The sequence below is a fragment of the Halichoerus grypus genome, chromosome 14 (genome assembly GCF_964656455.1).
Source record: "Halichoerus grypus chromosome 14, mHalGry1.hap1.1, whole genome shotgun sequence".
Classification (NCBI taxonomy): domain Eukaryota; kingdom Metazoa; phylum Chordata; class Mammalia; order Carnivora; family Phocidae; genus Halichoerus; species Halichoerus grypus.
Genome location: NC_135725.1, coordinates 85,577,358 through 85,605,114, shown reverse-complemented (window position 1 = coordinate 85,605,114; position 27,757 = coordinate 85,577,358). Strand labels below are relative to the sequence as shown.

General features: G+C 41.0%; 1 protein-coding gene across 3 annotated transcripts; it reads right to left on the bottom strand.

Annotated features, from left to right (window-relative positions):
* Positions 1-959: 959 nt before the first annotated feature.
* Positions 960-25,678, bottom strand: ZBTB43 (zinc finger and BTB domain containing 43). 3 transcript variants are annotated; one of them, XM_036112874.2, is made up of 3 exons: positions 25,562-25,678; positions 21,662-21,784; positions 960-6,379 (listed from the first exon to the last, which is right to left on the bottom strand). In XM_036112874.2, exon 3 carries the CDS (start codon positions 6,354-6,356, stop codon positions 4,953-4,955), a length of 1,404 nt encoding a protein of 467 aa, XP_035968767.1. In that variant the 5' UTR covers positions 6,357-6,379; positions 21,662-21,784; positions 25,562-25,678; the 3' UTR covers positions 960-4,952. The 3 variants fall into 3 exon arrangements, with proteins under 3 accessions (XP_035968767.1, XP_035968768.1, XP_035968769.1); XM_036112875.2 differs by lacking the exon at positions 25,562-25,678 and adding an exon at positions 25,163-25,551; XM_036112876.2 differs by lacking the exon at positions 25,562-25,678 and adding an exon at positions 25,261-25,551.
* Positions 25,679-27,757: the final 2,079 nt, after the last annotated feature.

Sequence of the window (27,757 nt, the reverse complement as noted above, 5' to 3'; positions counted from 1 at the left end):
CTAAAACAAGCAGTGTCTCTGGTAATGAGCTGTTGTTAGGAAATACGTGGGCCCCCTCAGTGCCTGCAGCACTTTTAAAGAGCACGGTTGCTGTTTCTTGAGGGTTTTTTCGGGGGGGATGAGTGGGGGAAGGCACAGTGAGGTGAGGGAAAGACCCAACTAAAGAGCAGGGAGCATTACAGAGCACTGGAAAGAAGCACCTCCAAGTGTGGCAGCCATGAATCCCAGCTCCACTCTGCAGCCACTGTTCCACCGTAACACGTCTACCTTCTCTCAGGCACAACAGGCTCATACGTGAAATGAGTGTACCTAAAGAATCAGCCAGGGTCTTGGTGTGAAACAAAGGGCACACTCAGCTGGGGTGCCTGAGTTTCATAAAGGGGCTATTTATAAAGGGTGTGGGCAGGGTTAGGGAACTTCTGTGAGGACAGTGAAGCAAAACAGGGAGTCAGGACCAATCCTCTGCTGGCTAGGACACGGAGAGGGTGTGGTCACCAAACCCTGAAGCTGTCAGACAGGAGCTGTGGCCTTAGGCAGAGGAGCCCCGCCACTGTGAACCCACACCTGGCAGAAAGGAGCCAGGGGAATGAATTCACCGACTTCTTCACCTCTAATCCGCCAAGCTCCTTCCAGAGCATCTCTGGTGGACCCTGACCAGAAGACCAGATAGGTCTGCAGAGGCCAACCTCCAGAGCGAAGTATAGACTAAGGAGGGGATCTGCAGGAGCCAACAGAATATCTAGCACACCTAGGTACCTGATAGAGCTGGTGGGAGGTTAAAATGAGATAATCATCATAAATGCCTGACGCAGCAAATGCTCACTCACTACCAATTTGGTCAGACTATCCATTTGGCATTTACTTATCAAAAGGCCACAACCTAAGTTTTATTCTCAGGGGGCAAAAGCCAGGATGAAAACAAAGACATGTGGTCATATAACCAGAGTGAAAAACAAAACTTTTACAAAGTTGACGGATAACATTTATTAAAACATGTCATACAAAAGGGCATGGTCTCTTCTATAAGAAGAAAATATTAAACAGTAACAATTAAGTAAAACCATGCTGTACACTGAAGACAGCAATATATAAAGACAAAACTATTCAACTTTTGCAACACAGGCATAACATTTCACAAAATATCAATAAGATATGCACCTAATGATAATCTGTTTATCATCAAATGGTTTTGTGGTCTAAGAGTCATCTGACTTGCATAAATAAAGTAATTTTCTGGAAGAAACATTGGGAACCTCATAAAAGGAAAGAAGGCAGCAGCAACTGACATAATATGACACAGGCTTCAAGCAACACTAAAAAAAAAAAAAAAAAGTCACATTTGCAAAACGTGTTCCAGCATCTTCCCATTGGGCACTATCAGTAGAGATTTGAAATAAGAAACATGTACCTTTAAATATATAAGTAGCAAAGAAAAAAACCCAAACAAACAAACCCTGGTTTTACTCAACAAAGTTAGCGACCCATGAAAGCAATTAAATCACAAAATTAGTGTGGCACAGATGGAGGTTTGGGGAAGGGCGTAAATATGCTGCTTGGTTTCCAGCATTCCTAAATGAGACCTTTGCAAAGACAAACTCCTGGATTTGGTGTGATGAAGCCCTCCCCACCCTCACGCAGGGGGCTGCAGCAAATCCCCCTCCCCAGGACAAACGCAACTGAGCTGCTTCTGCTCTGCCCCCATGTCACTTAGGCAGCAGTTTGGGGATGCACGTGCCTCTGCAGGAAAGGGTCACTGAGACCAAGCAGCTCTCCCAAACAGCTAGAAGCTAGCGCCAGGTCAGTTTGGTTCAGCAAACGGCCACTAGAATGGAGAAGACCCTTTTGGGTAGACTCTTTGAAAGCCGTGGCCTACAGAAGGGATTAGAGGAAGGTGAGATCTAGAAATCAGAATCAATAGGCTGGGGCCCGGGAGCGCCTGAGGGTAACCCTCAACACGTGAGGAAAGGCTACCGCAGTCCTTCCCTAGATGGTGATCCCTACTTGACCAAGTGGATTGTTGTAATGTGTAGATCTAAAATTAAAGGCATGGTATAAATACTAATATTAAATACCACTGATGGTGCCTTGAAGCCCTTTCCCACTGGGACTGGAGAAGAACCACAGTTAAGACTCAAAGTAGGGGACAAATACCTTGGTTGTAGGCCATTAACACGATCCCTGAAAGACTGTTTGGAAAATGTTACCCACAACTATCCAAACTCATTTGGAAGGATAAAGATTTTCTAAAGCTGTACTGAGGCTACAGAGAGACTATCCAACCCAGAGTGGGCAGGAGAAAAAAGGTAGTAATCCAGTACAATCTCCTAATCCTAAAAAGCAAAGTTTATAAAAATTCACTTTCACTATCCAAACTAAGGCAATCTCTGCCCCCCACTTCTCTGAACATGGCCAGCATTTCAGATGCCCAACCACCTCGCAGGGTCTGACTGACCCGATTAGCAACTCGAATTTTAAAGGAAACCCCAACTACTATAAACAACTTAAAACAGCAGATGTGAGGAACTTACACTTTTAAATTCTATACTTAGCTTCTTAGGATTTCGATAAAAGACACCTTTCTTCACAACACATGAGGTAAGTCCCAGCACAACTGACTACTTCCCAAATTGCCACCCAGGGCTGCCCACCACTCCTGGCTGGGCAAGAGTTCTTCAACATTACTCATAACAAAGGTGCTGTCCTAATTTCAGCGGAACTGAAGAACCGTGATTTTTCTAGAATATTTTGATTTTACTTCTCAGACTCTTCTCCCAAAATGTCCCAATGCTCATTTGAATATAATCTTTAATGGGAAACCCACATCAAACCTTCCAAATCCTTAGAAAATGATTTGCTAATACCATGGGAGAGGGTGATCAGCTTTTGGCAGAACAAAATGGCTTCACTGCCTTGGTACTGAAATCAGTAGGAATAAAAAAACAATTTCTTCTCACACATAATGGCTAGGATCATCCCTAAAACCCATTGGCTTCTAACATGAAAAAACAAAAGAGGAGCAATTGAGCTCTGCTTGCACAGTCACCTCTATACACATCTGTCAGGTATGCAGAGAAAGGACTGTTAACCGGTGAAATTTTGACACAAAGAGGGTATTAATGCGGCAAACCACCAAGAGGTAATATCTAGTTTCTAGGTTAAAAAAATCAATATATATATATATTTATAATAAAGTTTTAAATACAAAGTGCTTTTTATATATCGAGAATGATACAGTGTTAATGAATAGATCCCTGTTTTGTAATGTAGATTGCAAGAGTTAACTGGTAAATAAGTACTTTCTTTCCCCTTTCCAGACAACGTTCAACAAGTAGATGCCTTTGTGGTTGGAGCTTGAGGACCAGAGGCCATTGCCAGCAATGTCTATCACATTGGAGCAAAGCCAAACTCTTGAAACAAAATTTCACCTCACATCCAGGAAAAGTTATTTTTTATTTTAAGGAAAAAAGTTTCCACTTGGAAGTAAAAGACCAGTAATTTGTGGAAAAGCTGACATAAGAGTAGCACCCTGTCCTACCCTGGTGAGAACTTCAGGTACCTGACGCAGCTTGAAAGCATCCCGAATAGAGGCTTCCTTTTTAACCTAAAACATCTGCCCGAGCTGCAGAAAAGGTCGAAAGAACAGCTGCTTTTCTTGCTGGTTTCTGGTGCGTACAGCTACGTGGACTTGTAAATTTATGCAGCTTTACCTAGAATTTGGGAGCATGAAATCTGTAGACTACTTTCTAAAATTAGGATTCCTTCTTTCCCCCTTTGAAAACACGTTCCAGCACTCCTAAAGAACTGGCAGCATTAGCTCAGCGTGCCCCGCTAAGACTACCTCCCCCACCAGTGTATTTTCGAGACTCCTTTTGCTTGGGCAGTTGTTTTCTTCTGCCGCTCAAAATTCTGCTACTCAGCAACTCTCACTGACAGTTGGGAGTGTCACTGTATTCCCTCTATAAACTTCCGCGCACAGGTAACTCTCAGCCATGACTTCTGGCTCGTTCCCACTAACTGTGCTCACTGACTGACCTCCTCATGAAGCATCATGATCTGAGAGAGAAACGGCTGCAGCAGCCAATGGTTCCATGGTCAGAGTCAAAGCAGGCTAGACGCCTACTAGCCACAGAGCAGATCCCACTGTGTGGATGCTATAATTAAACAGGATTTGGGACAGCAAACCAATTAGAAATACCTATCTCTGGCACCCTAGAGAATTACAATTAGATACAATTGTCCAAACTAAATGTTAGTACTAAAATACAAAACTTTGCCTTATCAAGAGTCTGAAACACATCGTGACAGTGGCATCTTAACAGAAATTGAAGCTTGTACCGTAAGTTATTTGTTTTATACTTAGAACATCACCCTCTTAGCATCTCCATAGTTTCTAGTTAAAATACCCTTTAGAGAAAATAAAACCAGAGAAGGGAGCTCTGTTAATCACTTTCGCATCCTAGGAATCACATTATTTGTAGCTTTTACATTAAGTAGCATTTCATTCAGTGAGGCAGCTACCAAAACAAATCCACATTACCTAAGTTATCTATGGTGAGAGCTAAATAAAATCCCAACATGACCTTGTGATGAGTGATCAAAATTTGCTGCCACCTGAAACAGAACTGGTAGGCTGGAGTCCAGTTCCAAGTGCAGGTGTCTCTATCACCAAGTCCACCTGCCTCCATCACAACAACGGGCCTGAAGTTTTACCTCGCCAGCTGGGAGGTGGGTTAACTTCTCCCCATTACCCACTCCAGGCCTGGACAGGAACATACAAATTTGAGGAATTAGATTTTTAAATTGGCCTACTTAGAGCTGGTCTTTCAGAAATATCTTCCATTTTTTTTTAAGCTTCTCTCATAATAGCAAGTAGCACGCATCATCTGTGCCCAGATTTGCATAATTACCATAGTTTATTTTTGTGCCTGCCACTCAAGGGCCAGATCCTATTTTTAGTTAGCCTCAGTCGTATTCTGCTCAGCCTTTGCAGCTTCGTAGGACTTGGTACAAGAAGTCACATGCCTGTGGAAACTGTCCCTCCACATAAATCTCTTTGCACAGATATTACACTCATACGGCTTTATGCCTGTATGAATTTTCATGTGGCCCACGAGATGATGCTTCATTTTGAATTTCTTACCACAGACACCACAGCCATAAGGCCGAAGACCGAGGTGCATGCTCATGTGTCGATCTCTCTGACTCTTGTGAGTGAAACTTTTCCCACACTGACAAGGATACAGCTTGTCAGTGGCTGAGAATCCTAAATGGGAAGCTTCTTCTTTAATCCCTGTTACCATTTCAATATTCTCACTGTAGCCTGATGCTAGGGCAGCCTCCTGTCTGTGCCCAATTAGATTCCCATCTGACCTCTCTCCAGAAAACTCTTCCATGGAAGAGCCATAGAAATCCACCTGCTCATCATAATTGCTTTCATCAGCCTGTTCATCAAACTCTGCTTCCACTTTTTTTTCCCCGACATGAAAGTCTTCCTCTACTCCCGAAGGCTGGACCGAGTGTTCTGTCTGCATGGTATTGATGGATTCAGTGACCTGGTGCTCATCATAGGGTGCGTGCACATCCATGCCCTCACATGCCTGTTCAAAGCGCTCAGGCTTCACGTGGATCCAGCGTTTGTGAGCCATTATGCTGGGCTTGCTGTACATGGGCCGGGTGTAGTGGAACTCGGCACTGTCGCTGGCCCCCTCCTCCCCATCCTGGCTCGCCATTTCCGTGCTCAGCCGGTCATGCTCTGTGGACGAGTTACTGGGAAGGTATTCGTGCTCAGTGAGCTGAGATGACAGCTCGTCTTTGGTGCTCTCCTCTTCATTCTCTCCATCCCTCAGTTCTTGGGCTTTGGGGAAATCAGCATGGCCCCCAGAGCCCAGCTCAAAGCTCTCTACCAGGCCATTGTAACTACTGCTGCTTGGAGACTGGTGGTCACTGCCATGATTTAGCTTCTGACAAAGGACTGTAGGGTTTCCCTCTAAAACCTCAGTGCATTTGTCTACCACATGCCACATCTGGAGGAAGCTTGCTGCTGTTAAATAACTAACAATTTCTGGAGCAGGCATGACTAGACGTCCTGTATAACTAGATAAGAGAATGTTCTCAAATACCCTTGGGTTCATCACATCAGGTAAAACAATCCTCCTGCTGTTTTTCAGGAGTACCTGGTCACAAAAGTAGGGTGAACTGGCAGCAAGAACAGCTTTGTGTGCCCGGAAAATGTGGCCTTGGACAACAATGGAGACATCACATAATTGTCCTTGCTGGCGCTGCTGGTTCAGTTTCTGCAGAATGGTGCTGGAAAAATCAGGAAATTCTACTCGAAAAGAGTTTGTTCCAGGCTCCATTTCATCACAAATCTTGTTCAGTGCTACAAGAGAAAGAAAAATTAGTCCTAATTCCAGCCCAAAGAGAAACTTACAGATCACTAAGAAAACTGAGACAAGTTCCATAGTTCCATCAAGTCCCCTTGCCTGTGGGCACTAGTGGGCGGAGCATTCATCCCCCAGAGCAAGGCTTGCAGGTGTGAGTATGCCAGAAACAGGAACCACCCACCACTCTTCATGGTATTAACTCTTGATTTTGCCTGTCTGTGAATGAGAGAATAGAATCCACAGAGATGTGATCTGTAAGCTTTACGAATCTCCTAAATAAAACAAAGTAAATATTTCTAGTCCAAACAAACACAGTACCTATCCAAATGACAGAATTTTTTTTTTTTTTAAAGATTTTTTATTTATTTATTTGACAGAGAGAGACACAGCGAGAGAGGGAACACAAGCAGGGGGAGTGGGAGAGGGAGAAGCAGGCTTCCCGCTGAGCAGGGAGCCCGATGCGGGGCTCGATCCCAGGACCCTGGGATCATGACCAGAGCCGAAGGCAGACGCCTAACCATCTGAGCCACCCAGGCGCCCCCAAATGACAGAATTTTTAAGAGACCTCAGATTCAATCCACATTTGCCAAGTTGGGGTGAGAAAGTGAGGATGGAATTGTGAGAAGGAAAAACTATGCAAAGGTTCTGAGACAAGAATGAACTCAGCAACTGTAAGGAACTGCAAGACCATTAGGCTATACACCAGCCTGGGAGTGAGGGGAAATGGGGCTCAAGTGGCCAGAACAATCCTGCCTTTGGTCCTTCAGCACCACAGGGGCAAACTCACCGAAGCCCCAAACAATGTGAGTTTCTCCGGTGGCCATGAGAATTTTAGCCCTGTAGGAGCTTCTGATATGAAGCAGAATTAAGTGGGAAGACAAGGTATTCCTTCTATCTGATGGTCTCCAAGTTGTTTATAGACCAAAGAGCATAGTAAATACTGTCCCTGTTACTAAATGAACTCAATCCGAAGATAAAGCTATAACAAAGAATAAAGGATTGCCTGCGTTGTTACTGTAAATATATTTTGTGGGGTAGTCAAGCATTAGAGAAAATTTCAAACAGCAACAATTAACAAGATAAACTCCGTTAGAGATCCTGCTCATACCCCATAATTCCATAGTAAATTAAACCAGTAAACCCAAGAGATTTATTGGCGCTGTCACCTGGCTCTAATACTATATCCAAACACTGTTAAATGCCAAATTTTCGGGGCGCCTGGGTGGCTCAGTCATTAAGCGTCTGCCTTCAGCTCAGGTCATGATCCCAAGGTCCTGGGATCGAGTCCCACATCGGGCTCCCTGCTCAGGAGGAAGCCTGCTTCTCCCTCACCCACTCCCCCTGCTTGTGTTCCTTCTCTCGCTGTGTGTCTCTCTGTCAAATAAATAAATAAAATCTTTTAAAAAAGAAAAAAAGGTGTACAGTCCCTGCTATATAGTAATTACTTGACACACATTAGTTTCTTTTCTTGGTCTTTCTCCCTATCTCTCCAAAGATGACTTTCAATCTTTGGGTTTTTTTTTTTTTTTAATCTCATACTTAGAAAATCTGGCATTTTTTTTTTTAAGATTTTATTAAAGAAATAAATAATTTATTTGACAGAGAGACAGTGAGAGAGGGAACACAAGCAGGGGGAGTGGGAGAGGGAGAAGCAGGCTTCCTCCTGAGCAGGGAGCCCGATGTGGGGCTCGATCCCAGGACCTTGGGATCATGACCTGAGCTGAAGGCAGACGCTTAATGACTGAGCCACCCAGGCGCCCCGAAAATCTGGGGTTTTAAGGCATATATTTTTTTAAGATTTTATTTATTTGACAGAGAGAGAGACACAGCAAGAGAGGGAACACAAGCAGGGCGAGTGGGAGAGGGAGAAGAAGGCTTCCCGCGGAGCGGGGAGCCAGCCCGACGTGGGGCTCGATCCCAGGACCCTGGGATCATGACCTGAGCCGAAGGCAGACGCTTAACGACTGAGCCACCCAGGCGCCCCAACAAACTCATATATTTCTAGAAACTTCTATGTGCATATATCAGAATAAATCATATATAGCCTTAAAAATCCTTACCCAAATGGGTTCATTACCTACATTTTTAAAAATTATTATTATGTTATGTTAATCACCATACATTGCATCATTAGTTTTTGATGTAGTGTTCCATGATTCATTGTTTGAGCATAACACCCAGTGCTCCATGCAGAACGTGCCCTTTTTAATACCCATCACCAGGCTAACCCATCCCCCACCCCCCTCCCCTCTAGAACCCTCAGGTTGTTTCTCAGAGTCCAGTCTCTCATGGTTCGTCTCCCCCTCCGATTCCCCCCCTTCATTCTTCCCCTCCTGCTATCTTCTTCTTCTTCTTTTTTTAACATATAATGTATTATTTGTTTCAGACATTACCTACATTTTATTCTGCATTTAGCTTTTGTCACTTAATAGATCTTGTAGAACTTCTGACATCGTATAGACTGATTGTGTCCCCCCAAATTCATGTTGAAACCTATTCCCTCAGGGTGCCTGGGTGGCTCAGTCATTAAGCATCTGCCTTTGGCTCAGGTCATGATCCCAGGGTCCTGGGATAGAGCCCTGCAGCGGGCTCCCTGCTCAGTGGGGAGCCTGCTTCTCCCTCCCCAACTCCCCCTGCTTGTGTTCCCTCTCTCGCTGTGTCTCTCTCTGTCAAATAAATAAAATCTTAAAAAAAAAAAAAAAAAAAAAAAACCAAAAACCTATTCCCTCAATGTGATAGTATTTGGAGGAGGGTTTTTATGTGGTGATGAGGTCACAAGGGCAGAGTCCTTATAAAAGAGACACTAGGGGCGCCTGGCTGGCTCAGTTGGTACAGTATGTGACTCAATCTCAGGGTTGAGTTGACTTCGAGCCCCACATTGAGCGTAGAGTTTACTTAATAAAAAAATTAAAAAATTAAAAGAGACACAGAGACTACTTTGCCTTTTTGGCCATGTAAAGACACATGGAAAAGACAAGCTATCTATGAACGAGGGAGTGGGTCCTCCCTAGACACAGAATCTACAAGCGCTTTGACCTTGGACTTCTTAGCTTCCAGAACTCTGAGAAATAAATTTCTGTTGTTTATAAGCCACCCAGTCTATGGTATTTTGTTATAGTAGCCCAAATGGACTAATGTATTACATTAGCACAGAAAGAGCTAATTCAGTTCTGTTTAATGACTATATACCTCCTGCTATATGGACATATCCTAATTTAAGCAGCTCTATTCTTATAGAATTTCAAATGTCTGGGCTTTTGAAATTATGAGCAATGCTATTATAATATACACAATATAATTATACATCTACGCATAACTATCCTGGCATATCTTTGGAAATATCTATAAGGTAATCTCTACCAATGGAACTGCTGGGTCAAAGGGCTGTGCATTTGACATTCTGATGGGTATTACACCAAGGTACTTTCCAGAAAGGTTGCACCAAGACACACTCCTACCAACAATAAACAACAGTGTCTACTCCTCCACACTCTTAACAACACTAGACATTATCAAACCAGAAAGAAAAAGTTTGCAAATCTCCTAAATTAATAATCCATGATTCATTGTGGTTTTGATCAACATTTCTTTAATTATGAATGAGAATGATACTCTTTATTCATGTTTACTGTCATTTGTTTTTCCTATAAATTATCAGTCATATTCTTTGCTCAAATAAATTGGGCAATTCATCTTACTGATTTGTAGTTTTTTTATAAATGCAGGAAATTAACTTTGAAATGTATACAAATTACCCAATCTTTGCTTTTATGGCTCCAGGGTTTTGTATTAGACATAGAAAGGCATTCCCAACTCCAAGATTATTTTTAAAAAGTAAAAAGAATTATTTAGTTTTTTCCTCCTGGTATTATTTTTTTAAAAAGCATTTAAATGTTTAATACACAAAGAGTTTGTTTTGGCATAAGGAGTAATGTTGGGATCCAGCCCTTTTCCCTCCAAAATGTCTAGCCTATTTTTCCAACACTGTTACTGAATACTAATCTTTTCCTCAAAATTTCAAGTATCTTTTACGGAATCTTAAGTGACTGAGAACAAGACTTTTAAATACAGTTCTACAAAAATCAATGTCATAAGTGGTATTAAGGAAATGGTGGAATAGGAAGCTCTAGGGATCAGTTCCTCCACCAAAACAACCAGTAAACTGTTGAATAATCAGAATCAACTATTTCAGAACTCTGGAATCTGATCAGACGCTTGTAGCAACCAAGACAATGCCGGCTGAAGAGAGAGGCTGTTGGTCCTCACTAAGAGCTGTATGCATAAACCAACTATAATCCCCATTCCTTACCCCTGCACCACCCTGTGGGATAGTGGCCCACATTCCTAAAGTGGCTGGCTCATGCCAGGGAGGACAACAAGGATTACGTCCTTCAAAAGCTGGGGGGTTTGCATTCTGGCCAGTATGGTGGATCCACATAGCTTTGTTTTGGCCTGCTCAAGCTGCAGTGGCTTCCCCAGCGGCATTGATCATTAATTTTTTTTTTTTTTATCATAAGATTTCAAAAAGATAAACACACTCCCCTGCCCATCCACCCCCAGGACCTGGGTCAAAGTATTTAAGGAAGTCTGTCATGTCACGGGTTGACCACATAATGAAACTTCAGTGACTAAAAGCAACAAGGTGATATAGACTTTGCAAAATTGTCTGGAAAAATTGTCATGCAAACAGACAACTGCAGCCCTCAACAAGTAACAAAAGAAATCCCATAGGATGGGAAGAATCTGATTTCAAGAGTTACCATACTAGAATACATAAAATGTTCAAGCTCTCAACCAAAAAATACAAAGTATACAAAGAAAAAGGAAAATAGGTGCATTCACAAGAAAAAGAATCCATACATTGGAATTACTAGCCAAAATTGTTAAAAACATCTGCCTTGTATATGCTCAAATTGCTTAAAAAAAAAAAAAAAAGACAAACCCAAAAAACCCACTATGGGCAAACTAAAGGAAATCAGGAGAAAAATGTCAATAAGGAGACAGAAATTATAAAAAGGAACCAAACAGAAATTCTGGAGCCAAGAAGAATAATAGCTGTGTTGTGGGCTGCGTTGTATCCCTTCAAAATTCATGTTGAAGCCCCAACTCTCCAAGTACCCTAGAATGTAACTGTTTTGGGATTGTAAGGCCTTTAAAGAGGCAATTAAAATAGGGTTGTTAGGGTGGGCCCTCATCCAATCTGACTAGTATTAAGAAATGAAATTTGGACACACAGAGAAACATGTGAGGTGTGCACAATGTGAAGATACAGTGAAAAGGTGGCCATCTGCAAGCTGAGAAGAAAGGCCTCAGGAGAAACCAAATCTACCAACACCACGATCCTGGTCTTTTTGCCTCTGGAATTGTGAAAAAACAAATTCCTGTTATTTAAGCCATCTAGTCTGTGGTGTTTTGTTTGAAAGACATAGGAAACAAATACAAGTTGAAATAAAAAATCCACAAGAGGAGTTCAATGGCAAATTTAAATAGGCAAAAGAAAAAAAATCAGCAAACTCAAGGACAAAACAATTGCAATTATCCAGTCGGAGGGATAGAAAGAAAAATGAAGAGGAATGAGCACAATCTGAGGTACGTGTGGGACACCATCAAATGTACCAACATGCACACCATGTGGGTCTCCAAAGAAAGAAAAGGTAGAAATAGTATTAAAAGAAATATTGGTAGCAAACTTCCCAAATTTGATAAAAGACAAACCCATACATCCAAGAAGCTCAAAAAACTCCAAGCAGGGTAAAATTAAAGAGATCCACATTAGACACACTAGAAGTTAAATAGCAGAAAGTCAAAGACAAGGGAGTTAAGAGCAGCAAGAAAGAAGTGCCTCATCACATAAAAAAGGATCTTTAATAAGATTCACAGCTAATTTCTCATCAAAGACTGTCGCGGCCAGAAGGCAGTGGTATGACATTTAAAGTGCTAGAAGAAAAAACTGTCAACTGATAATTCTCTATCTGGCAAAACTATCCTTTCTTGAATAAAGGAGAAATTAAGACATTCCCAGATAAACAAAAGCTAAGGGCATTCATTACCAGTAGACCTCCTCTACCAGAAATGATAAAAAGGGGTCCTTCAGGCTGAGATAAAAGAATACGAGGTAATAATTCCAAGGCATATGAAGGAATGAAGACCACTGATAAAGGTTAACAACATAAACATAAAAGCTGTTATCATTCTTTTGACTTATAACTCCTTTTTTCCTGTATGCTTTAAAAAGCAAATGCATAAAACAATAAATCTTATAAGTCTATGTCAATAGACAAGGTCTGAAGATGTAATCCATGACAATAACAACATGAAGGGGGAGGGATGGATTATGTAAGGAGCAGAGTGTTTGTGTACTATTGAAACTAAGTTTGGGGGTGCCAGGGTGGCTCAGTTGGTTAAGCATCCAACTTTGATCTCGGCTCAGGTCATGATCTTGGGGTCCTGAGATGGAGCCCCAAGTGGGGCGTGCTTAAGATCCTCTCTCTCCCTCTCCACACCTCCCCATCCCCACTCAAGCGCACAACTGTGTTCTCTTAAAAAAAAAAAAAAAAGAACTAAGTTTGAATTAGTCAAACTAGGTTGTTGCTAAAGTTTAAGATGTTAATTGTAAACCTCAATGTAATCACTAAGAAAACAATATACATGAAAAGGAAAGAAGAAAATCAAAATGGCATACCAAAAGAAGAATAAATAAATGTTTTTATTTTATTTTTAACTGTTTTTAAAAGGTAATAGTAGAGGAATTGTGGAACAAAAAACATACAAGATATACAGAAAACAGCTAAATGGTAGAAGTAAATCCTTCCTTACCAGTATTTAAATGTAAATGGATTAAACTCTCCAATTAAAAGGTGGAGATTGGCAGAATGGTTTATTTAAAAACATGATTTATTTATATCTTGTCTGTAAGAGACAAGTAAAATGAGAGAAAAGATATTCCATGCAAAGAGCTAGAGTGACTATATTATTATCAGACAAAATAGACTTTAAGTCAAAAAGGTTACAAGAACAAAGGACATTTATATTGATTAAAGATTATATTGATTCAATCTAACAAGATGATATAACAACCATAAGCATATATGCACCTAACAAGAGAATATATATGGAACAAAATATATGAAGCAAAAATGGACAAAGTTGAAGAGAGAAACAGGCCAATCTACAACAGGTAGTGACTCCAATTCCTCACCTTCAGTAATGGATAGAAAACACCAGACTTAGGATCTACAAGGAAATAGAGGACTTAAACAACATTACAACAAATCAATGACACCTAAAAGACAGAATACAGAATATAAAAAGTAATAAACCTCTTATACATGTTACAATATAAACACTGAAAACATTATGCTAAATCATGCTAAATGTTAACTTAAAGAAGCCAGACCAACAGGACACGTGTTGTATAATTCCACTTATGTGAAATATCTAGAATAGGCAAATTCAGAGACAAAAAAGTAGATTAGAGGTTATCATGGGCTCAGGGGAATTAGGAATGGGAGTTACCGGGCACCTACGTGGCTCAGTCATTAAGCGTCTGCCTTCGGCTCAGGTCATGATCCCAGGTACCTGGGATCGAGCCCCGCATTGGGCTCCCTGCTCAGTGGGAAGCCTGCTTCTCCCTCTCCCACTCCCCCTGCTTGTGTTCCCTCTCTCGCTGTGTCTCTCTCTGTCAAATAAATAAATCAAATCTTAAAAAAAATAAAAAATAAAAATAAAATACAAGTATCTGACCTCTGCCCTTAACTTTGGGTGAGTGTGGTATTTCTACATATTCCCTGATCTTACTAACATGTAAAGCTTGAACCTCTCCTTCAAGTTTTCCTGCTATATAAGCCAATTTATAAGCTCACAAGCAGTTGTGATCTATATTAATAGTATAGCTGCTGTTTCAATTGTTAAAAAAACTTTCACAGAAGTAATTAACTCACTAAAATAAACACATAAATAAGTAAACCAACATAAAATACTATATATGCAAAGTACTGTGGGGGAATTTCTAAAATGATCAAGGAATCTCACTGTCCAGAGTTTATAATTTGGTAGGGAAGATAAAAAAAAAAAAAACCCAAACATGCATACAACTTTGTTATTCAAGGCAAAGCATGATAAAAGCACCACAAGAGAATTATAAACTCAAGAGAAATTCAGGAGGGGACCTGGTATATCCTACAGTCATGTATCTTTTCAGTAAGAGGGAAGACTTGAGAGCAGTATTTAATTCTTCCCATTTACCATATCCTAACCAAAATAATCTAGGAAAAATGAAAAAATTGGCCTTAGTCCTCGAAACTAGGGACCAGAGTTATCCGGTTAAATTTTAATTAAGGACAGAGTGGAGATGGGGTCAGACTGGAAAGAGACATTACCCCTGCAACTCCACCTACTACCCCAGACAATCCTGATACAGTAGCAGCAATCCTGAGAGAAAAACACTAATGTCTGTTCATTTGGAAGGGTCCATCCGTGGCTAAAATCCCAGAGTGGACTATGGGACAGGTCCTGTAGATTAGCAACATCCGTTGCTGGCTGCACTGGAATACCAGAGGTTGCATAGTGCCTCAGCAGAAATTTTTTAAAAACATGACATGAGAGGGTGGGGCTCAGTAGTAGCCCCAGGAAGGAGGCAGAGACATTTGCTAGCTGGGCCAAAGAGACTAAAGTAGGTCCCTGGTATCACAATTTCACTAACACTTGGGGAGCCTGGGTGGCTCAGTCGGTTGAGCGTCTGCCTCCAGCTCAGGTCATGATCTCAGAGTCCTGGGATCTCAGAGTCTCTGCTCAGTGGGGAGTCTGCTTCTCCCTCTCATTCTCCCTCTGTGTGAGCGCGCTCTCTCTCTCAAATAAATAAAATCTTAAAAAACAAACAATTTCAATAACACAGAAGAAAGTGCACAGAGCTCAAGTTCTCCTAAGAGCATCTAAGACCTAGCCTCTGGCCCCAGCCATTCAGTTCAAGTTAACCCCTGGTGTCAGGATGGTTCAGCCTGTCCTCCAGCTAAAGAACTAAGAGTTGATTCAAACAGCATTCAGGTATATGGTAAAAAAAAAAAACCCAAACAACCCACTCACAAAGGGGGAAATTTTTCAGACCCAAGCAGAATGTTTCCCTCTAAAGAATTAAAAACCTGGTTAGTTTTATTCTGTAAGTACATGGGGTCTGTAAATACTTTCTACAGTAACAAAAATGAAGAAAATAGTACGGGGTAAACAAAGAGCAGTTTTTTTTTTTTTAAGTAAGCTCTGTGCCCAATGTGGGGCTTGAACTTCAGATCCCAATATCAAGAGTCACAGGCCTTACTGACTGAGCCAACCAGGTGCCCCTAAAGAGCACAGCTTAGACAGTATTTTTATTTTATTTATTTTATTTAAATTTTTAGTAGGCTCCATGCCCAGTGTGAAGCCCAACATGGGGCTTGAATTCACGACCCTGAGATCAAGACCTGAGCTGAGACCAAGAATCAGACGCTTAACTGACTGAACCACCGAGGTGCCCCTCTAGATAGCATTTTAATTTTTTTAATTTTTATTATTTTTAAAGATTTTATTTATTTATTTGACAGAGGGAGAGAGAGCGAGAGCGTGTGCACAAGCCAGGGGAGAGGCTGAGGGAGAAGCAGACTCCCCCTGAGCAGGGAGCCTGATGCGGGGCTTGATCCCAGGACCCTGGGATCATGACCTGAGCGCAAGGCAGATACTTAACCGAATGAACCACCCAGGAGTCCCTAGATAGCATTTTTAAAATGATGTTTCCACAAATTTATGAAAACATGGTCTTTATGAGAAACGAGCTGATGACTTAAAGATGTAGAGAAATAACAGAGCAGAAATTTAAACAGGCAATCATGAGCAGAACTGCAACAGTAGAAAAGGAATCAGTGATGTGGAAGGCACTCTGGGGGAACTTCTATCAGAATGCAGGAGGAGGATAAAAATATGAAAACAGCAAGAGAGAAGAGAATAGAACAGGAGAACAGGGAATAGAGATCCAAAGTACGGCTAGTTAGTGTACTAGAAACAGAATTGAATGGAGTAGAAGGAGCAATCAAATAAAATATTTAACAAAATTTCTGAGTGAAAAATCCTAAGTATTCAGAAGTCTTGTCTCAGTAGTGGGGGCAAATTAGCTCCAAACAAAATACAGCTCTGGTCCTGTTAAACAGATCTTAAAAACAAGCCTCAAAAGGATCAAACTAGGGGTGCCTGGGTGGCTCAGTCGTTAAGCGTCTGCCTTCGGCTCAGGTCATGATCCCAGGGTCCTGGGATCGAGCCCTTCATCGGGCTCCCTGCTCAGCGGGAAGCCTGCTTCTCCCTCTCCCACTCCCCCCGCTTGTGTTCCCTCTCTCGCTGTGTCTCTCTCTGTCAAATAAATAAATAAAAAATCTTAAAAAAAAAAAGAAAAAAAGGATCAAACTATTTAGAATATTTACATAGTACAAAAATATTCAGAACCCAGGAAAGTAAAATTCATGCCTGGCATCCAATGACAAATCACCAGGCATGCAAAGAAGCAGGAAAATGTAACTCATAATAAAGAAAGAAAAAATCTGATCAACAGAAACAAACCCAGAAATGACAAATTTATGTAACTGGTAGAAAATTCTGTATTCCATATGTTTATGAAAATAGAGGAAAATTAAGCATAGTAGGTAAACAGGGAAGCTATAAAAAAAAGACCCAAATCGAATTTCTACAGATTAAACACAAATAAGCAAACACTGAGGAATAACAGCACTGCAGAAAAAAAGATCAGTGAACCTGAAAACACAGCAATAGAAACAACCTAAAATAAAACAGGGAGGGGAAAAAAAAGGGACCAAAAAAAAAAAAAAAAAAAAAAAAGGAGACGGGAAGGGGAAACAAAGTATCAGTGAGCCCTGAGACAATTTCAAGGCACCTAATTGGAGTCCCTGAAGGAGAGGAGGTGGAGGGTCTGAAAACTGAAATTTGAAGAAATAATAGTCAAAAATCTTTCCAGGGGCGCCTGGGTGGCTCAGTTGGTTAAGCGACTGCCTTCGGCTCAGGTCATGATCCTGGAGTCCCGGGATCGAGTCCCACATCGGGCTCCCTGCTCGGCAGGGAGTCTGCTTCTCCCTCTGACCCTCCTCCCTCTCATGCTCTCTGTCTCTCATTCTCTCTCTCTCAAATAAATAAATAAAATCTTTAAAAAAAAAAAAAAAAAAAATCTTTCCAAATTTCATGAAAACAATAAACCCACACATCCAAGAACCTCAACAAATTCCAAGCACAAGCAGCATAAAGAAAACTTCACCAAGCCATACCATAATCAAATCACTTCAAACCAGTAATAAGAAAACTCTTAAAAGCAGCCAGAGGAAAAAAGAGCCATTTTGTACAGAGAACCACAGATAAAAAGGCTGCAAACTTTCTGTCAGAAACAATGTCAGTCAGGAGACAGTAGACAATGCAAGACAGGTGCCTTCAAAGTACTCAAAGAAAAAACCTGTCAACCTATATTCTATACCCAATCAAAATAGCTTTCAAAATAAAGGCAAAATACTTGTTCAGATACAGAAACAATAATAGAATTCATCACCAAGAAGGTCAAAAGTCAAAAGAATGGGTATATGAAAACAACAGTAAACCAGGCAACATTATTAATATCAAAGTAAGATTCGATGTAAATAGGATCAAATGGGACAAAAGCTTATTGTTCTTATTTTTTTTGCAAGTTTATTGTTAGTCAATGAATACCATTAATTCACAGTGAGAATTATCTCTCAAACTATGTGTAAATGTAATATAGTCTTCAGGAAACAAGAGTGACAGAAACATAATTGTAGTGAGAAATATAAATTTTCCTTTTTTAATCCTTAAATCAGGTAGGCAAAAGATAATTGGGATGTAGAAACTTAGATTGGTATCACTGGTAATGCTAATTTAAATGAAACATACAACCTCTACAGTCTACAAATAACACATCTTTTATTAGGTTTTTATAGGACATTTAAAAAGTGGGCACAGAGAGCATCAGTTATCCCCAAAGCAGAAATGCACACACAGAGCACACTGATTACATGTGATTACACAATGTAGTAAGTCCAGAAATATTAAAGAATAAATCTTAAAAACCCCACCCAATAATTAAACAAAATTCTTAATTCTAAAACAATGAAGAAATTAAAACTGGCATGTCAAATTCACAAAATTAGGAATAAGAAATGGAATATAACGACATATAGAAACTTTAAGACAGAAGACAATTAGACAATTCCACATTAAGAAATTTTAAAATCTTGGGTGGGAGGATGGGTTAGCCTGGTGATGGGTATTGAGGAGGGCACGTTCTGCATGGAGCACTGGGTGTTATGCACAAACAATGAATCATGGAACACTATATCTAAAACTAATGATGTAATGTATGGGGATTAACATAACAATAAAAAATTAAAAAAAAAGAAATTTTAAAATCTCATGGATAAAAAGTTTTATAAAAAAATATAAATTATCAGAATTGACCTGAGAAGAAAAAAAAAATCTAAACAGATAACTGTGGAGAAATTACCAAACAGTTCAAATGATTTCCAAAAGCACACCAGGCCTAGAATAATTTACGGGAAAATTCTGTAAAGCAAATTAATTCTTATGCTGTATAAACTGTTTCAGAGGGATAAGAGGAGCAAAGGAATAATGGTGGGAGAAAACTTACTAATTACTTTTATTTAAACCCTGGTATCAAAATTAGACATGAAAAAACTGTAAGCCCACCTCACTTATTAACATAGAAAGAAAAATTATAAATCGCGTGGCATTCTGGTTTGTTTTCTTTAATCTCTTGTGGGTCAAGTGCACTCTGAGTATGGCACATTGAAGAAACTGAGTTATTGCTCCCATCCCACTGAGGGCAAGGTCCTCACCTATGGTAAAACCACCACCCAAAAGCCAGCTCACAAGCTCTCTCTTTCACTCAAGATCACTCCTGTGCTTCTTTCTACAAGTGACAGGGAGGGTGTGGTGGGAGATAAACCTGGACAGGATTGCTGGGACTACCCTGCTAAAGGCTCAATCTGAACTTTAAATGTGGGCACTGCGGGCAGCACTGGAAACTTCTCAGTGATATGCTGTGAAATATGTTCAGGAAAGATAATCTGCTGATGCACTTAAATCAGGAGTAAGTGTGAAGTACAAGCTTAATTATAAGATTTCAGCAGGGGTGCCTGGGTGGCTCAGTTGGTTAAGCGTCTGCCTTGGGCTCAGGTCATAATCCCAGAGTCCAGGGCAGGGAGTCTGCTTCTCCCTTTGCCCCTCACCCAGCTCTTGCCCTCTCTCTCAAATAAATAATAAAATCTTAAAAAAAAAAGATTTCAGCAAATATAATCAAGGTTTGAGGCAATGAAAGTAACAGTGAGTATGGAAAAGGTAGAATTGGTAGGACTGATTGAATTGGTAAGCAGGAACATGCAAGGTAATGCAAGGCACAAATAATACCATCAAGGGAGTGAAAAGGTAACCTCCAACATGGGAGAAAATATATGCAAATCACGTAAATGTTAAGTGACCTATATCCAGAATATATAAAAAAAACTCTTAAAATTTAGTAGCAGACAACTGAAAAATGGGCAAAGAATTTGAATAGACATTTCTCTAAAGATATACAAATGAGCACACAAAAAATGCTCAAAAATCATTATTCACTAGGGAAATGCAAATTCAAACCACAATGAGATATTGCCCATTCAGACAGCTATGATAAATAAAACAGACAAAAACAAGTATTGATATAGATGTGGAAGGATCCATTATACATTGCTAGTGGGAATATAAAATGATGTGGCGACTTTGGAAAACAGTTTAGCACTCCCTCAAAGAGTTAAACATACAGCTACCATGTAACTCAACAATTCTACTCATAGATATATTCCCAAGAGCACTGAAAACATATGATATTCACAAAAATTTACACAGGAATATCCACAACAGCATTATCCATCATGGCCAAGTGTAAACAACCCAAAGGTCCTCCTCATCTGATGACTGAATAAATAGAAGGTGGTATATCCATACAATGAAATATTATTCTTTATTCTTAAACTTTCTGTCCGAAACAGTGTCAGCCAGGAGACAGTAGACAATGCAAGACAGGGGTCTTCAAAGTACTCAAAGAAAAAACCTGTCAACCTATATTCTATACCTGGATTTTTATTGCAATCTTTTGGCAATAAAAAAGAATGAAGTGCTGATAGATGTGGTAACATGGCTGAACCTTGAAAACATTATGCTAAGTGAAAGAAGTTAGATAGAAAAGGCCATATCTTGTATGATTCCATTTATAAGAAGTGTCCAGAATAGAAACACTTATAGACAAAAAGTAAATCAGTGGCTGCCAGAAACTATGGGAAAAGGAAACGGGAGTGACTGACTGCCTGGGTTTTTTTTTTTTTTTTTTTTTGTGGGGGGGGAATGAAAATCCTCAAATTAGATTGTGGTGATGGGTATACAACCCACTGAATATACTAAAAAACTTTTAATTGCACGTGAATTATATCTTAATAAAGTGATTTAAAAAATAAAGTGATGTGAAGTAAACTAGTTACCTATACTGACTACGAAGTTTCCAAACTGGATAACTAGGAAAATGTTGTAATTAGTAAAGATAATAACAGCATCTACTATTTATTAAATGTGTGCATTGTTCCAAAATCTGTACAAAAGCAGACCCATCAGTCTTGAAGCCCTCCAGAGATTTCTTAATCAGAACAGAGGGTAATTTGCATGCTTACTGTAGGGAGTACATTTAAACACAGTAAATACCACTTTAGTAAATCTAAAGACTGGCACAAATGTACAAAAATACCCATACCCCATGCCTACCAAAATTCTTTATATTTGTCAAACGCTTTACAGTTCACAAAGCAGACTATGGAAACCTGGGTCTTGCAATACCCCTGAATCCTCATACTCATTTTAAAGATGAGTAAACTGAAGCTCAGGAAGGTTAAAAGACCTGCCCAATGTCATATATCTCAGAAGTGGTAGGTCAGGATTCAAATCAGTTTAATTTAACTCTATTATTTTTCTAAGTTAAAAAAAAGTCACTTGGCAGAGAAATTTCTCTGAAGTTACATGCTGTAAGGGTATGATATAAAGCAGTGATTGGTCTTAAAATACGCAAGAGCTCCTCCCCAGAAGAGAAGTAAAAGAAACTGTGGTCTAGAGCAATTAAATACAACATCATTATTTTTGCTGAAAAAGAAACCATTTTAGTAAACAATTTAAAAAACTGTCTTTTTAGTAAGTTCATAGCTTACCTAATGCAAAGCTGTATTCCTGGGAAAAAGCCCGTTATGCCATGGCCATCACAAAGCAGTATGGATGAATGAGGAAGAGAAACCCATTCTCAGTTTTGTTTCAAATTAAAATCGCACTGACTTCTGAAAGAAAAAATCATGTTGAAAATGTAAAAGAGATGCTGGTGACATTTACCGTGTCCATGCGCCTTGCTAATAAATACCACAGGTGTGTGAGCAGCAGAAAGAAAACTAATCAACACTAGTATTTTTGGTTATATTAACTTCTATTCTGTACCTTCTTTGCTTCTGTGTTGTATTTTTAATTTAATTTATTTTTTAAAAGGTTTTTATTTATTTGACGGAGAGAGAGAGAGAGAGAGCACAAGCAGGAGGAGAAGCAGGCAGAGGGAGAGGGAGAAGCAGGCTCCCTGCTGAGCAAGGAGCCTGATGTGGGACTCGATCCCAGCACCCTGGGACCATGACCGGAGCCAAAGGCAGACGCCTAACCTACTGAGCCATCCAGGCGCCCTCTGTATTGTATTTTTTAAATAGACTTTCAATTTTGAAATAATTTTAGATTTACAGAAAAGTTACAAAAAATGCCAAGAGTTCTGTACACCCCTCAACCCCTCGCCCAGTTTTGATAACATCTTACAATACCATGGCACGTTGGTTAAAAATAGAAAACCAACACTGATAAATGTCTATGTACCTTTACAGAATTAAAATATCCTTTGGAAAAGTGTTTTCAGCCTCCAGACCACCGCCAATCAGCACTCCTACAGGTTCTAAGTGGAAGACTTTAGCCAAAGAACTCAGTAAAACCTATTTTATCATTTTTTAAAAAATGAGCTAGCTACTTGAAGAGGTTTGATTCTTGTCTCCCTTTAATTTTAAGCCACTGCTGAATGTTTTACTTAAAACTTCAGGGCAAACATTCCATTGTGGTAAACTCTGAGATTCAAAAGAGAAGGTATTGTTCTAACCACTAACTCCCCACTTATCAGTGATCCTGCCATTACATTACAATATAGCCAAGGAAATGGTTTTAAATGCTCGCTCATATTCATTAGCATTCGGGGTAAGAAGCTCAAATCAAGAAAAGCAAAAGGCAGAAAACAGCACTAAGTTTCAGGAAAATGATTAGCTACAAACCAACAAAACAAAGTTTTTGTCTTAAACATGTTACAAATAAGACAAAAATCTTTCTATTTCAACTGTAAATATAAATAAGGTAAAAAGGAAAAGTTCATGAAAATGACAGAGTACATTCAACTGATTTTAAGAGGCATATTTCAAAATTTCTGCAATCAGGATGTGATGGCCAAGTGGAAATTTTAATGCTTGTCACTGCCCGAGACAATGATAGAGCATTCCTGAGAGCCTCATCAGTGTTTCTGAAGGCACAAAGGAGGACATTGTGGAAAAGTATGGACCCAACTCTGAACTGAAAAGTATTCAAAAGAGTAGGAATGTTAAAAGTTTAACAAACACTTTAACCAATTTATTTCACTTCTTTTTATTTAGGTTTTAGAATGATGTCATTTAAAAATATCTAAATAAGTCTAAATAAGTCTTCTCAATAAGAACTTTTATAAGCCTAAGGCGCCTGTGTGGCTTGGTTAAGTGGCTGCCTTCGGCTCAGGTCATGATCTCAGGGTGGGGGGATCAAGCCCCACATCATGCTTCCTGCTCAGCCGGGAGCCTGCTTCTCCCTCTTCCTCTGCCCCTCCCCCTGCTTGTGCTCTCTCACTCTCTCTCTCAAATAAATAAAATCTTTAAAAAAATTTTTTTAGAAGCCTAAATGATTAAAAAAGCACGTCATAGCTTAAGTGGCAGTGTTTTCTCCTCCTTTGGTAGTAGAGAAAACAATCGATGGTCCCTAAGATTCCATACAGTAGTAATTCAGCTGCTATATCCTGCAAGAAAGCTTGATAAACTACCATACCCGCAACCTGATAGCTTAAATAAGAGAACATAATACAAAAGCCTCCTCCATCAGAAAACACACAGGAAATGACACATAATTTTGCATTATCATAATAACAGGGTTATTTTTCCAAACCTAAAAGTTTTCTTCATGTAAAAAGCAAAATTTCCTCAAATTTCCCATGGGTATGCAGATTTCTGCACCGAATCCAAGGAACATAGAGGGAGAAGAGCCAGGGCAGGAATCTGCCACAAGTAGAAAACTTGAGGGAAGATTTTAGCCAATTTTTTTTAACCGAACTCCTTTTCTAAGGACATTAGCTGTGATGAGAGCAGGCATCAACAAATGTAGGCTCAACTAAATGTTCTAAGATCCACAAAATAAATTTTTAAAATCACATTTTCAAAGATCTGGTTAGTTCCAAGCTTCTCCAATGAGCAGATTTTTTTCCCCTGTACTGTGGTAAAATATACTTAACATAAAACTTACCATTTTAAAGTGTACAATTAGTGGCATTAAGCACATTCACAACGTTGTGCAACCATCACCACTATCATTTCCAGAACTTTTTCATCATCCCAAACTAAAACTCTGTATCCGTTAAACAATAACACTCCATCCCCTCCTGTGAATATAGTTTACCAGCCCCTGGTAAACTATATTCTACTTTCTGTCTCTATGAATTTGCCTATTTTACATACCTCACATAAGTGAACTCATCCGATATTTGTTTTTGTGTGTCTGGCTTATTTCTCCAGTGAGTACTTTAGTAAAGCAAAGAATGAAATCCCAAATTATTAGGTTTCTTAATAATTTAACTGCACATACTGACACAATCTCTGAACTAAGCATACAGCTTTCCCAGAAATCCTGCTGTTCCATGAGCCCCAAGGGGCAGAGACTCTCAGACTGACCCTTCCTTTGCCTGTAGACAGGCCTAGTTAATCAGCTAGAACTCAGAGTTTGGCTCCTGAGAGCCCTGGAGGCCATCCTGGAGTAAGTGGATGGAGGCTTGAAGTGGAGTGCAGTCTTAAAAACCATGGGTAAGAAAAGGCAAGGATTTATCAAGCTACTCTGGCCCTGAGATGGTCTCCGGTTTGCCTGCCAGGAGCTCCTGCACCCGGACACTTATGTTGGGCGACACCTGTCAGAGTTGAGGCTAGACTGCAGTCTAGTCATTGAGAATGTCACCGGTGCAGGAAGCTTCACGGGGTCATGAGTCACTTTGCATGGCTCAGAGGTCCGGGCAAGCCTGCCCTGCCCCGCCCAGACAAACCCAGTTAGGAGAGGTACAAACAAGAGAGAAAGACACAAAACTGGCAGAAACACAGATGGCCAAAGAGCAGGGCTGACACGCAGGCCATGAATGAGAGTAAAGATTGAGAGGGAAACACAGGGTTAAGAAACACAAGCAAAGTAGAGACAGAAATAAAAAGAGTCCAGATAGAGCTGGGCTCAAGAGAGATAAACTGGAGAGAAATACAAAGTTGACAGGGGCAGAGTTGAGAGGCAGAAAGGGCAGGTGACAACAGGTGACAGAGACCGCAACAGAGATGAAACACTACTTAGAAGTAAACAGAGGCAGATACCAGCAAAGTCCGGGTGCAGCCCTTCTCCTGGCCTTGGCTCGAACCCGAGGCCGCCACGCCGCACCCACACTGCGCCCCCGAAAGGCCGGCGGACGTACCGGGGCGGGATCTCTAAGCGCTCTGGCCCGCCGAGGTCCGCCGCCGCGGGGTGACCTTGGGCGAGACTCTGCCTCGGGGGCCTTGGTGTCGCGGTCCGCGTACCGGGCTGGCTGGAGACCGCAGGAGTCGGACCAGGGTGCCGGGACTCCAACCGCCAGAGCATGGCTTAAGCATCCCGGTCTGCGGAATGGGCCTGCCGGGCCGGCGCCGCGCGCGCGCCAGGACCTGCAGAGAAACCCTTAAACCTCTCCGGCTTCCCTCCCTGCCCTCTCGCTACCTGTCGTCCCGACTCCGCCGTACCTGCTAAGGGCTCCGCGCTCACATAACCCGCCCGCCGGACACTTTCCACCACCGGCGTCAGGCCCGTTCAAGCCGTCGCCGCCGCGACCGCCTCAGCCTGCGCCTCCCGCCCCCGGAAACGCTTCCCGGTTCCGCCCCCGAAACTGCCAGTGCTTCCGGGGGTGCGTCAGAGCGAAAGCGGTGTGCGCATGCGGGACTCGCTTTCGGGGCGGGGCGTCAGGAGAGCGCGCCGTTGCCGCCGGCTACTGCGCAGTGTAACCTGGCGCCGGTCGATCGGCTTTGCGGACTAGAAGTGAGGACGCTGCTGGGAGTGAGGGAGCTGATACCAAGTCCTAACCCCTTTCAAACTTTATCTTTCTCATGCTGCCCAGCAGAGATCGTATCAGATCCATTTTTGCCTCCACGGTGCCTTTCGCACGTAGTGGATGGTCAATGTACAACGAAAGGAACAGTTCCCTCTGTGTGGCAGGCGCTGTGCTGGGTCCCCCGAAGGACCTATTTTGTTCAGGTACCAGAGGAGATCCTTCGATCTCAGGGGAGGTAGATCTTCACTGCTGCTAGAAGGAATGACTCATTATTAGGCCAAACTATTCATGGTAATCTCATTAGCCAGTGGTTAGACCAGGCATAGTCATGTGACCAACTTCTGGCCCATAATATCTAACTATATCTATCTATCTATCTATATACACATATATCTATCTATCTATATATATATACACATATCTATCTATCTATATATACACATATATATATTTGTATACATATATATATATTTTTTAGCAAAGTCCACTGAGACTTACAGTTGAGTATGCTCCTTAAGTGCTTTGCCATTTTTATTTTCTTCCTGCCTCTAAGCAGACTGAAGGTTGGAAGTTCAGTCCCAATCATGTGCCTATGATGTGACAAGCAAATGCTAAAGCTGGCAAAATGGAAGGATTGAAAGAGCCTAGGTCTCATATGACATTAAGCTACAGTTCTAGCTTACCTCTGGATGTTTCGTTGGATAAGCCTAATACATTTCTTACTTGGACTTTATTTCTAGCAATATTGTAGTCTCTTCAAATATAACAGCAACAAAATATATTAAAATGCTAGGAAAAATATTGAAAGTACCCTTTTCAATACATAGATAAGCTTGTGAGAAAGTCAGGAAAATCATCTGAGACCAGGAAGAAAGCAGAAACACAAGCCTAGGAAGTTAGATCGAGTTGATGTTCAGAAGTTATGCAGAGACACAGTCTGCATCTGTTCTGATTGGTTAGCATGTGTGTTATACTGATAAATATTTTAAAAATCATCTCTGGAGGTAGGTAAACAATGATGTTGCTACTAGCTGTAGGGGCATCTACCGAGGTCCAGGCAAGATGAGAGCCAAATTGGAATATCAGGTTGGGACCCAAGAAGGGATATATCTTTAGGGGAAGGATAAACTAGAGGGGGAAAAAATCTGCTGGGCAGAGATAGGCAGCAAGGAAAGTTTTCTCTCTCTGCCTTGGCTCTAGGTAGAGAGGCAATGCATTTTACCCCTAATGGATGCATGGTTAGAGTCTGGCCATCGCATGGCCACAATGTTTGCATGGTCCAAAAGCCCACAAGCTGAATATTTCAATTTAAAATGGACCTGAGTTGATAGTACCTATGGTACTTGGCTGAAACAAATACATGTCCTGTCTAGAAGAACTCACTGTCAACCCAGGTCTCAAAGAATTCCCTCAGGCTTCCAAATGAATATGAACTCACAATAACCACAGAACCCATAAGGAAATAAGCAGAGACGTCAAGCAGCAGAGGCGGATCTGTTTTCTTTTCTTTTTTTTTTTTTTTAAAGATTTTATTTATTTATTTGAGACAGAGAGAATGAGAGAGAGAGGGAGAGCACATGAGAGGGGTGAGGGTCATAGGGAGAAGCAGGCTCCCTGCCGAGCAGGGAGCCCAATGCGGGACTCGATCCAGGGACTCCAGGATCATGACCTGAGCCGAAGGCAGTCGCTTAACCAACTGAGCCACCCAGGCGCCCCGGATCTGTTTTCTTTTTTAAAAGATTTTATTTATTTATGTTAGAGTAAGAGAGCAAGCACGAACAGGAGGAGGAGGAGAGGGGGAGGGGAGGGAGATACTCTCCAACAGATTCTGCTCTGAGCACCGAGCCTGATGCGGGGCTTGATCCCACCACCCTGAAATCATGACCTGAAC